This window comes from Physella acuta, unplaced genomic scaffold (assembly GCF_028476545.2).
Source record: "Physella acuta isolate Inbredline_101_S28 unplaced genomic scaffold, ASM2847654v3 ptg000463l, whole genome shotgun sequence".
Classification (NCBI taxonomy): Eukaryota; Metazoa; Mollusca; class Gastropoda; family Physidae; genus Physella; species Physella acuta.
The window spans coordinates 69,194-82,907 of NW_026731982.1; the positions used below are offsets into that span (position 1 = coordinate 69,194).

Here is a 13,714-nt window from a genome sequence, read left to right on the forward strand (position 1 = left end):
ACGATCTAATCCGATAAGTGTGATTGTGTAATTATTTCTTGCAATAAAATATCATGCATCAAGTGTTTATGTTAAGTGTGTTGTTAAACTTTTTAACCTGTGTTGCAACAATACACTTTTTCTGACGTGTGCTTTCTTCGACAAGTAGGGCCTATTTCTTTATGCATTAACGGGTATATTTCAGTTTCATTTCATCAAATGTGAACATGTCTGTTTACTGATGCGTGCCGTTTTTGCGTCTGTATATCTCTGCAGCATGTTCGATTTTCTTGTACTGTGTTTGTCAGCGGCTGGGAAGACTGATCTAGATTTGCAAAAATACAGGTTCTTTAGTCCATCTAACTGAAAATCTGAACATATGTTTTAGTAATGAGTGTGTACATTTGTTAAAACAACTCAATATTAGTAGACAAACACGTATATAGATACTTTAGGTAACCTAAATTTAAATACATTTTAGCCCTGGCGGTGGTGCGCGGACCTTTGACCCATATGGGGTTTGACCATAGGGGGTTTAACCATAGGTGGTTTGACCATAGGTGGTTTGACCACAGAGGGACCATAACGGGGCTTTGACAATAAAGCACCTCCGGTCAAAGAACCTAGGACCCTGGCAGTGACACAAATCTACCTAAAACTTGCCGATTTTGACCACATAAAAATGATGATAAACACCGGGACAGCGTCAGAATTGTATTAAAACATTACAGCTGACAGCAGTGTTCATTGATACAAGTAGAATCCCTGGCCCTCTGTCAATGTTCAATCTAATGACCATATTTGCTAAGACACTATCTGTGGAACTCTTGAGGCCAACTCATTGCTTAATGTGTGCATACATCACTGTGTTCAAGAATGTTGTATTTGTTCAGAGGACACTTTTTTTTTTTTCTTTCGATGAAAATTGAATTGATCTGGTTACTTCCCATTTCATAAAACAATAATAGAAAAGGTATATAACCTGTAGCTATTCATACTAGGGGATTCAACTTTAAAACAATTACAATTACGTTGTATGCAAATAGTTTATATTAGTATTATTTTACAAAAATAATGCTCTTACGACTTTTGTCAATGATTTTTAGAAATATGTTTATTCTTAATGTACAGTTATTTTTTTTTAATTAGAGAAGCAATACCTTTATCAGATACATAAATCGATAACTCGAAAACTTTTCATTTTAAATTGCTCGGCTGGCGGAATTGATCAAAACTAACCAAATTATTTTTCCAAACAAATAAAAAAAAAAAAAAAAAAAAAAAAATTATTTCATTTTACTTTGCAATATTAATTAACAAATAGCAACTCTCGAGAACAGGCCAAATTAAGACCAAACTTGATATAAAGCGATATCACAAGAAACTGATCAGCTTCTTATGATTATAGGAGAAAAAACAAGCTTAAGAAAAGGAGAATATGTCAGATCAAATAATAAAAAGATCTTTTCGAATATTATAGTTTTAAATTTCGGAGTAAAGTCGACTTAAAACGTGTTGATTTTGACCGTGAACGATAATGATGTTATATGTAGTGAACATACGGACACGCCTTTACGGGTGATCTATTGTGTACAACAACATATAAGACGAACAACAAGATAAAACAATATTTTTTGAAAAAGCTAAATACTATAAATATATAGAGCCTACCATATCTACACAAAACAGACTATTCTAAATATAAATAAAATAGCTAGTACTTAAACTAAGATACAGTGGCTATCTAACAGTACATGACTAATCTACTCTAACCATGTGGGAGAACTGTCTAAAACTAGGCAAACACATGCAACATTACACACCTTTTATATCCTTACAAAAACTGGTACAAACCTGACTGTAACAATTAACAGCACGAGGACTGAACAGAAATCAACGGGACATGGTATCAACAATGAACAACATTCACCCCATCCATTCCCTTTCAGGATTTACAACAATATACACAAATATAACCTCAAGGTTTTATTAGAACATTCCGGTATATCTCAATACCATGTAAATTAAAGTAATAAAAAAATATCGGATGTAGTTAAGACATGAGTCACATAAGGGTGTATAATATGCTGTTAGAATTGTTTCATTGACAATGATCCGATAAAGCAAGGAACATGACACCATGGATTATAACAAAATAATTTGAAAACATGCGAGTGAAGTTGGATACAAAATCTAGACTAAAACTCATATTATCTAAACTCTAATAAAAAAAAAAGGATGCTTAAGTTGGAGAAACGCTAAGATGTGTCTAAAAGCTAGAGCTAGTTAATGTTAAGGTTAGGACATGAATTAGCTTTAATTATGGATTATCATCCCTGATGTCACAGCCATCCTTCACAGAAATATGAAGTGATATGAGAGTGGTAGCCTACAGAAATGTGATATGAGAGTGGTGGTCTACAGAAATGGGATATGAGAGTGGTAGCCTACATAAATGTGATGTGATGTGAGAGTGGTGGTCTACAGAAATATGATATGAGAGTGGTAGCCTACGGAAATGTCATGTCATATGAAAGTCATAGACTACATACATGTGATATGAGAGTGGTTGTCTACAGAAATTTGATGTGATATGGGAGTAGTAGCCTACAGCAGGGGTCGGCAACCTTTTGATACGTAAGTGCCAAAAGTTACAATTTACAAAAATTCACAGTTTTTAAAGAGCCACAACCTTTTTATTTCAATATTTGGTATTTAATTAGGATTAAGAAAATAAAGACGATTTGTTATTTTAAATTAATAGCTTTAAATATGAAATAATATGTATTCATATAAAACATATACACGTTTCGCCAGAATAATAAAATTAGTAATCAAATAATAATATTCTAGGACTATCTCAATCTAATGTAGAAGCTGTTAATTTTTGTTATTTTTTTTTCTTTACAGATATCACCGGCTCAGGAGGTGTCTCCCAGTAGCCAGGCAGGCCTTAACACGGCAAACGTCTTCTAACTGGCTTGTATATCGGTTTGAATAACTTGCATTGTTCGCTTCTGTCCTTTGATCTCACCAGGCTTATCTTCCACCCCACTGAACGCAGTAAAAAATGAAATTATATAACTATTAATATTTGTCCAAGGAGCTGAAGAGCCGCATCTGGACGTCAAAAGAGCCGCATGCAGCTCGCGAGCCGCAGGTTGCCGACCCCTGGCCTACAGAAATGTGATGTGATATCAGAGTAGTAGCCTACAGAAATGTGATGTAATGTGAGAGTGGTAGTCTACAGAACTGTGATGTTTAGTAATGAGTGTTTTATTTTGCTAAAAGGACCCAATTTTAGTATAAAACACAGTTACAGATGCTAAAGGTAACTTAAATTTAATTAGCAAACGCAAGGTAGCTGTGTCTTCTTCTTCTTCTTCGTTCTTAATTGTTAGTGTTGGGAGTGATCGAGCCTTATCTGCCAGAGGGTTTGAACTCGAGACTTTTTTCGAATTTTCAACCATGTGCTTTTGCCGACTCGACCACGCCTCTATCACAATTAAGGATACGTGTCAACTGGTTATACGCCATTGAGGCCATTAACTCCGATTTCAGCCTGCTTTTATTTTTGGATTTGCTTCCATAGCATTTGTCCAACCAAGAACCAACTCCCAGGCAGCAGTTGTTTGATTTTGGAGTTGTCTCTCATAGAAGAGTGGCTGTCCCCAGCTAACGAGCCTCATCTGCCCGAGGGTAGCTGTTTATCGATATAGGCGTCGCCGGAAGCCATGCATCGTGGGTTTAAGCAGAAACAAAACTAAACCTACTAACTAATCAAAATACGCCTTTTTTCAAATTTCGGTATGCTAATAGAGGTCACGTCCTTAGTTGGTTAATTTGAAATGTGTAACCTCTGGCTGGGCGAGAGGCTAAGCTTTCGATCGCTGTTACACATGGCGCAGTAATGTAGTATTATACCTCTGGTATCAGCTGTTTCTTAGATTTACTAAGGATACCACTCTAGTTTAATATTATGTTCAATGTCTATACTCTGTCTGATGTCATTCTACGATGTAACACTAGGGGGGGGGGGGGGTAATGACATGTTTTTGTGTTCTAACACCATTGTTTTTCCAATGTTATGTACGGTGAGAATGTGTGAATAATGTATGTTTAGTTAACATGTAAAGATATCTTCTAAGATTAGTTCGTCCAAATGACGATCTTTTTTCACTTAAATCATAAGGTTGCGTGTTTTTTTAAGATGCCGCCCAGGTCGGTTCCCGCAATGTAAACTTGTTCAAGAGGTTACTTACAGGTTTCTCCTCTTATTTTTTACCTTGATACGTTTTCCTTACAATTTAAAAAACATTATTTTATTTACTTGTATATAGACTATTGCAATCATGGGAATTTTGAAAATTTAAAAAAAAATATATATATAATTAATAATATTTGCGCATGGAACTCCAGAGCCGCATCTTGGCTTCAAAAGAGCCGCAGGCGGCACACAAGCCGCAGGTTGCCGCCCGTGTCTTACTCTTTAAAGAACTTTATTTTTATATACTTGTATATAAACGATCAAAACAAGTTGCACACATTTATTAAACTAAAATTTTGTTATTGAACAAACTAAATATTTAAACATCGAAGGTTTAACATTTTTAATAGAATAATTAATCTTTTAAAAACCTTCTATTACACGTCAAATCTTACAAAGTAATACAGTTTGCAGAAAAAAATGTTAAATAATGTATGACAAAACTGATTTTATTTTCCTTCAATTACTCTTAGATTAATGTTTAGACGGTTATAATAAACAGTTCACATGGGTTAAATACCTTTTTTCGATTAAATGTTTACAAGGGAAGCCACCGTTAAATATATAGATTGACTAATTGTGAACATTGTTTGGGTACATTTTCAAACGAAATAAGAAAACCAAGTCTTTGGAATAATAATAATTTGGGGTACATTATCTCCAAAAACGTAAGAACCACTTTAGCGCTACGTCTATTGCTATAAATTTGTTCTAAGTTTTATAAACATCTAATCTAACATCAGACAATTAATGAGGGTGATAATACACATTTTCTTTGCTTAAAACAACAAATATTGTTACTTTTATTGTTACATTTTTGCATTATAAAAAAGCAATGTTAGATAATGAATTTTAGACGTTATTTCGCGTTTTCGATAACTGTTTTAATACATTGTAATAGTTTAGACAAGAGTTTGGAAAAATATCGATGTTTAAAAAAAATTCAACTGCAATTTTGAGGGGGGTTGTAGGTTGAGGTGTGACGTCATTTTAGGGGAGGGGGTCTGACTTTTTGTGACGACGTGTGACGGAGGGGAGGTAAAAATCGTCAAAAAAAGCGTGACGTCATTTATGGATGACCGCTTAATTGCTTTCTAGTTTTAACACATAGTCTACACAGTTACAAGTTATATACCTTGTTACAATTTTCTTTTGAAATGAGAAGTTACCAGACATATGTAATATGTATCGAACCAAAAAAAAAATCGTCATCAAAACAATACACATATTCCTCGGGATATATCTTGGATTCATGAATCCAGCAATCAGTTGTAACGTTTTAATAAAACATGTTGACGCTGTATTGGTGTGTATCGTCATTGTTTATATAGTCTAAACAAGGTTTAAGTAGAGCTGTGTTATAGATTATAGAGTATCGAAGATAGATAGATAGATAGATATATACACAGACAGCGAAACTATTATAAAAAATTTCTGGAGAGGCAATTCTAAACTCAGTATACCAGATAAATTTAAAGGAGATAATGCTTTTGTAATTTTCACGCAAACATTAGCGGATTTAACTGTGTTTTTTCAACTACCATTGAGTTGTTTTAACAAAAGTACAATCTCATTCCTAAACAATAGGTTCACATTTTTAGTTAGATGAAATAAATCCTATATGTTATGGCGTATGCATTCATAATTCGTTGTCAAAGAATGTATACGTCATAAAAGAGTCCCCAAATATCCAAATATTACAGAAATTTTTTGTTACAGATGCTAAATCTGCACTACATTTACTAAAAACCCAGAATCCAATCCTCAATCTTTCATGACAGCCCAGGTAAGGCTAAACAATACCTATAATAAGATTGTTGTGTAGTGGATCCTTGGGCTAAACAATACATGTAATATGATTTTTGTGTAGTGGATCCTTGGGCTAAACAATACATGTAATATGATTTTTGTGTAGTGGATCCTTGGGCTAAACAATACATGTAATATGATTTTTGTGTAGTGAATCCTTGGGCTAAACAATACATGTAATATGATTGTTGTGTAGTGGATCCTTGGGCTAAACAATACCTGTAATATGATTGTTGTGTAGTGGATCCTTGGACTAAACAATACATGTAATATGATTTTTGTGTAGTGGATCCTTGGGCTAAACAATACATGTAATATGATTGTTGTGTAGTGGATCCTTGGGCTAAACAATACATGTAATATGATTGTTGTGTAGTGGATCCTCGGGCTAAACCATACCTGTAAATACCTTGGCAATGAGGGCACGCTACCTTGAAATGTCCGCCAGTCCGGTTGAGGGGGGGGGAGATTATATGAGTTAAGAACGATTAATAGAATGATGAAAGGCTAGGGGAACGTAGTTTAAACCGAAGTTTTACAACTCAACAAAATACACTATACAATATTATAAATATAAATATTTTTACATAACGTAATGAATGATTGTAATAACTTTTAATACATGTTAAAATATGCACAAATGTTAATGTTTAATAAATATTATTAAATGAAATTGGAATGTAATATAAAATTTTAATTAAACTACTATCAAATTTATGTTTAAAGGCATTAAAAAAGAAAAGTATGCATTAATTACCTTACTAGTTGTAAATATATAAGTGGGACGTAACTAATAAATGTCTAATTTAATAACTGCGTAAATTGTTTCGTAAAACCTTTAAAAGAAGCTAAAAAGTCTATAGGGTGGTATAGGTGACATAAAATAAACATCCAAACCATGCTGATTGCAGAGATACCAATCAGAGCATGTGATTGTGTATTGCTGCAGTGGCGTATCTACCGTAAAGCTAGCGTAAGCAAAGCATAGTGGGTCCACGGCACATAAAGCCCTTTTTCTTGATTAAAAACATTAAAACTTGAATTTTAATATTTGCTTTATATAAATAATTTTTAAAAATAAAAATAAAATCTAGTTTCTTTTCTAATGTAGAAATAATGTAAAGTTACAAAAAGGTCCACAGTCCTTTCTTAGTGTACTGACAGTGGGGTTCTGTGAGGGGTAGGGTGAACAAGGCCCATTCGTAAAATAACACTACGACACTGCCGCATTGTCGTGCCAGCCTTTGAGAGAATTAGCCTAGACATAAACCTGAACTTTGACTCAGTGAAATTGGCATCCTGCACTCGTAAGGGAATATGCGCGGCAAAATAAAATCACAACATTTTGTGTTTTTCGACATGATAGGTTTCTTGCACTTTTGGATACTTTGTCCATGTTTGTATTAAGATAATAATAACTTTAAAGAGAAAACACATTTTTAGTTTTTTAAATTACCATTTTTATGACCCTATCAATAAAAAAAAAACAATTTTTCCCAATCTTACACGCTCTCTATGAAAAGTTTTATATCCGTCATCATATTGTATTTAGCATTATTGGAAAGCTGAATTTCTCCTTTATTTGATAATTTTAATTTCCATCATCTCGGAAACACCCAAAGCTTACAATCGGCTTTTCAGTTTACACAGATATAACATTTTCGTGGCCTATTTTTCGTTACTTTTGGCTGTTTTTGTCAGTGCGAAGGTTTTTAACACTATAAATTCTACTACTTATTTATTTATTAAACAATCGCCACCGTATTTTCAGTAATTGCTCTACGTGTATAAATACAACTTTTGTCACGAGTGAATTGTGATGGCTTTCATAGAAAAAAAAGTATTTGGTAATTAACAGGAAAATTTTGAAACTTTTGAACACTAAAAATGGAACGATTATTTTGAAATGTATGACACCTATACAACCCTATCGGTTTTTTTAGCTTCTTTTAAAGGTTTTACGAAACAATTTACGCAGTTATTAAATTTGACATTTATTAGTTACGTCCCATTTAAATATTTAGAACAAGTAAGGTAATTAATGCATACTTTTCTTCCTAAATGCTTTTAAACAGAAGTGTGATAGTAGTTGAATTAAAATATGATATTACATTCCAATATGTTTTAATAATATGTATCAAACATTAATGTATGTGCATATTTTAACATGCGCTATAGGTAATACCAATTCATTACATGATGTAAAAATATTAACCTTTAAACTATTGTATATTGTATTTTGTTGAGGTGCAAAACTTCAGTATAAACTATGTTTACGAACCAGCAGATATTCCTTTAATCGTTGTTAACTCAAATAAATCATAAAGATGCTCATCGTTGAGTCGAGATCTATATCTTGATTTTATTAAGGTCATGTTTGAAAACAATGATTCGCATAAATATGTCGAACCGAAAAATGATTCAAATGGCACTAGCCGTTCCAGGCTAGCGTAAATAGTGCAGTCTGGCTCGCCGCTAGGTCTCATTGACCTAGATTTTACTTCCGGCTAACTCGACGAAATCCGAGACAAGACTTTAAAGGAAAATGTCAACGAAAGCCGAAACGGGAGATTAATAAAGGCTGCTATCACAAGCTTGAAAGAGCGAGGTGGTTCTTCACGACAGGCCATCCTTAAATACATAATGGCAAACTACAACGTTGGAAAAGATGAGAAAACCATCAACAGCCACCTGAAGATGGCTCTCCGTGCTGGAGCCAAGAATGGAAACTTGAAGCAGTCCAAAGGAGTTGGTGCATCTGGCTCATTCAAGATTGGTGCCAAGGAAGAAGCAAAGCCAAAGGCTAAATCACCTAAAAAGGCTGAGAAACCAAAGGCTGTCAAGCCTAAATCTCCAGCCAAAGCCAAAAAGCCCAAGGCAAAGAAAGCTGCAGCTCCTGCTGCCGCACCTGCAGCCAAAAAGCCAGCTGCATCCAAGAAGCCAAAATCTCCCAAGAAGGCTGCCGCTAAGAAACCCAAGGCACCTAAACAAGCAGCTGCGGCTAAACCTAAAAAGCCCAAAACACCCAAAAAGAAAGCCTCTCCAAAGAAAGCAGCGCCTGCAAAGAAAGCTGCACCCAAAAAGGAAAAGTAAAAGTGTGATATAAAAATTGACTGAGAAAGGACTCGATAAATTATTTCATCCAGATTTCTATGACAACTAACAAATGACTCTGGATTGTGGATTTCTGACAGACATCTTTCATTTGTAATATATTTCATTTTCATACCCTTCGCATATCATCATGCCATTATGTTCAAGCAATTGTTATATTTGCCCTACATATGCACCATTGCCTGCTTTCTCATCCTCATTATTTTAACATGATGTCCTATTCGGGTTATGTTGCAATCTGCAAGGTTGTGGTATGAATCCATGACCAATAAAGTAACATGTGATAAAAAAAAAAAAAAAAAAAAAAAAAAAAACTCAAATAATTGAAAGGGAAGAATGTTTGATTTATGTGTCTCGTTGTAATAAGAAAAGTTTCCAATTGCTTAAAATTTTGTATCATTATAATTCTCCGTAGTCACAAATTTATTTCAGCTCTACTTAAAAACCTAAATTTCATCCCGCCCCCCCCCCCCTTCACCCACCACGCCGAGGGAACAAAATCTATAGAATCATCATTTAATTACACATTTGCATTTTCAGGTTGGTTTTTTTTTTTAATTTTTTTTTTTTTTAATTTTTTTTTTTTTTTTTAATATTTAGACATTTTGTATTAGATCTTTGTAGAAGTAAACCATCTTAAATGAATAAAAGTAGGCTACAAGTAAGAAAGAAATATTTCTATCGTCAATCTGTATTAGTCCTCACAAGCCGGTGATGAAAACTGTAATACTAAAGCGAAGACACACAACTGACGCTGTAAATTACATGGCTGAGGCAAAAAAAAAAAAAGAGAAAAAAAAAGTTAACTCATACATCTCCCAACTCCCAAACCTCTTAGAAGCGCCAACCTACAGCAAAATAATAGACGCTCAACATTACAACACACCACATAAGTAGAGATGGAGGCAACATAAGCCCCTAGCACACACAATACTATAATAAAATACAGGTATTGTACTGCTACAAGAAACAAACTTCTCAGACATACAACAAGCACAACACATTAATAATGCAGCACAATGCCTAGGACAAAAATGCAGAATAACAAATATACTTAACATTTCCAATACGTAAATGATCTGGAAAATGACACCGAATGAAGACTAACCAGCTCAACAATATCAGACAACACTAATTAACATCTATGCTCCAACCGGTAAACGAGATAAAGAAAACAATGTATATAAACCTGTTCAAAAAATAAATACTTTCTTGGCGACATTGCACAGTTTTCCTTTTCAGCATTACGAGGCTATTCTTGTTGGCCTCGTGTGTAATTGTAATAAATCTTTAACTTGAGACCCCTTAAGAAGTTAAACAAGAAAAAAAAACAACCATAAAACTCGCTGCATTGAAAAGAAATCAACTGAATCATATAAATCAAACAATGTTTAATGGTCTGACAGGCATATTACACAAAATACTAAGGATTTAATAAATTAACACATAAAGAACAACACAGTATCTTTACACACAGTAAAGGCCACAACACATTGAAATAACAAGTAAAAAGCTAAACGTTGGTCCTTGCAAAACGTGTCGTCTTGTCATGGCCCCTGAGAGTGCAGAGAAGTAGGCGTATGTGTCATATGTGCTAAAAATATGTAAGGATCAATTAGAGTGGCACATTTCAAAAGAGAAAAAAAAACTGTTCTTCTGATATAGATTAGTTTACATATTGTTTCTAATATTTGGAGATTAGGATAAACTTACATTACAATTCAAAACTCTCTGACCTTGAAGTAAATAGTCGCGCGAAACATAATATGCATTAAGTCTTCTCATTGTAATTTTCTTTAGAACGCCTTGTAATTTTTTCAAATGTGCGAGAATACTAACAACATATATGTAAACTTGCCATCTACTTTTTGTGCTGTATCCAGCTATAAAGAGTTGAGCGTTGATATATATATAATTTTTCATAACAATGATTTATGAATTATTTGTGAAAAATATCTGTTACTACGCAAATAGTGGCTATTTGTTTGAGTATGTAAAGTTAGAAAATTATCTTTGCATACTATAATAGTCTAGTATTTATACATTTTATTTACGTAATATAAAAATACATAGGTAGATTGAATGCTTTTTTTCCCACGTTTTCTTTAACGGGGCGCCGTGATTTTCTTACAGTTTCTAATACTGTTGACTCTCTACAAGCTCCCTAATAAAAGTCAATAGTATTATCTAATCAATAGTAATATAACTTTTACTTCGGCGCCCCACGTTTTTCGTCGCTTATAGTAGAGTGATCGCTTGCATTATTGTGATGTATAGCAATTATTACTTTCCTGATTATTTTAAATACCTGCAAAGGGAAGTCATCAAATCAAATAGCAGTGAAAAGCAAGACGCCGGATTTACATCCCTTAATTTATGTTTCCCCAATTATTTCTTCAACCGTAGAGCGGAACTCTCTAGTAGAACTTGCTTACGGTTTCATATAAACACCATACCCATGAGCTATAAGCCCACACTACACCTTAAATGTAGAATATTTAGCATATTAAGTCTTAGTTACAATACTATCAAAGATCCACAACAAAAGCTCACGTTTACTCCCCCTCCCCATCCCCCACTTTAAACAGATAAAGATAAATATACAATGTTATAGTCGTTATAGTCTTCAAATTGATCTTTTATTAATTCACTAGGGTTATGTTGTTATTTTATAAGTGCATGTCTCGCATGTTACTGCAAGGTTTTTTTAAGCGTCCCTGGGTAGGCGTGGTCATGTAGCATACGATGTTGACACTTGCTACTACAACTCATATGCCTTTATCGTCACCACAACACACACACACATCAAGACATACACACCACAACACACACAACCATCAAGACACACACACCTTCACATTGAATTTCACCAACTACGTCAAGACGCGAATTGTCGGAAACCTGAGAATGGTACACCTACAGTCATCAACCAAACACTTGAACGAAAACACTCTTACATGCATCTAAAAAAAAAAAAAAGGTCCGTTGTATTATTGACGCCAACAACCATATGATCATCACCATCTACCATTACATTGAAGTGAGTTACAACGACAAATCTATCGATATACTCCAGCCCTAATTATCTAACCACACCACATAGGCTAACTGCTAACAAGTCTAACGCTTTACAATTCGATATTTTGGATTAAATGATGTGTTCTTAATGATTTTATTAAACAAAATTTGCTTTGTAATTGTGCAGTTATATGTGAACACAATAAAAACAAAATTACCTTGCGCTAGGGTGTGTTACCTACCAGTTTACAGTATGTATCAATGGCTGCTATGTTGTCCTATATGGCTGGTAGGTAGGTCACCGACCAGTTATTTGACTAATGCAGGTTTTATTTAGACGTAGAACTGGTTGGTGACCTACTTACTAGCCCTATAGAATACCCTAGGTAATTCTGATCGGTAGAATATCAACTAATAAATAGTACCATTGTCACCATCACAACAATCCCTACTTCATTACCATCACGCACCTTCATCACTAATACCATTGCAATTTACCATTCTTCCTTTCACTATTTAAAGAGCAGTAGTTCTTAAACTAGTTTTGTTGAACCCTGAAGGTTGTGTGAGGTTAGTCTCAGCAGAGTTTAAGACACACCCAACTCTAATGATTCACGATCGAAATTTGTCACTGCAGACGATATAACTATTATTAAGAAAGATTCAAATGCGTACATCTAACCTCCAAAACGTTTAAGAACTACTGCCCTAAGGCGTTCTCGTTTTACTAGCTTATACAATTGATAATGGCAGTAATACATCGTGTCTTTGTTTATAACAAATCATTCGCAGGAAGTAACACAATGCACACACTTTATCGTTAAAGCATATCTAAACCGTTACACTAACGTTAAAGCGTTCTATCTCATTCATGCCTATCAACAAACTTTCCATACATTATGTCACTAAGTCAATTTTCTGCTCTTGCCGACTGATTCTCACTAAAACACAAATGTTATAACACAAACAAATAGAAATAACAAATACTCTAGGCCGATCCGTGTGTATTTCATAGTTTTTAACTAGCAGTAAAACACCATAACAATCAGCACCATTTCCGCAGCATTTTTGTTATGCGATCGCGCTCTCTAACTGTTCTACCTGAAATCAGCATGATTTGGACGAGTTACTTCTAACACTTATACCTCTAAGTTTTATAGCTTCTTTTAATGTTGTTACTAAGCAATTTACACAGCTATTCAATAATACTAATAACAGTTACTTCCCATCTTCACATAAAGAACATATAAGGTATATAATCTGCAGTGTTTCTTCTCAAATGCAATTTAAAGATAAATGTAATTGTGGTTGGAAAAAAATGCGAGATTTGTTTACCTATATAATAACACAAGTTTGTGCAAAACTGTATTTGTTTTATGATTTGCTTCTTATTGAATTTACAATTATCATTCTCTACTTTATTTAAAATATAAACTTTAGGTACGTTAATATTTTTTTTGTTGAGATGCAAAACTTCAGATTAAGCAACAATAGGCATCGGTCCACCATCACTAGCTTTATTAATAA

At 34.0% G+C, this 13,714-nt stretch overlaps 1 protein-coding gene across 1 annotated transcript; it reads left to right on the top strand.

Annotated features, from left to right (window-relative positions):
* Positions 1-8,632: 8,632 nt before the first annotated feature.
* Positions 8,633-9,216, top strand: LOC131943594 (histone H1.M6.2-like). Its single transcript, XM_059303802.1, has one exon. The coding sequence runs from the start codon at positions 8,699-8,701 to the stop codon at positions 9,146-9,148; it is 450 nt and encodes a 149-aa protein (XP_059159785.1). The 5' UTR covers positions 8,633-8,698; the 3' UTR covers positions 9,149-9,216.
* Positions 9,217-13,714: the final 4,498 nt, after the last annotated feature.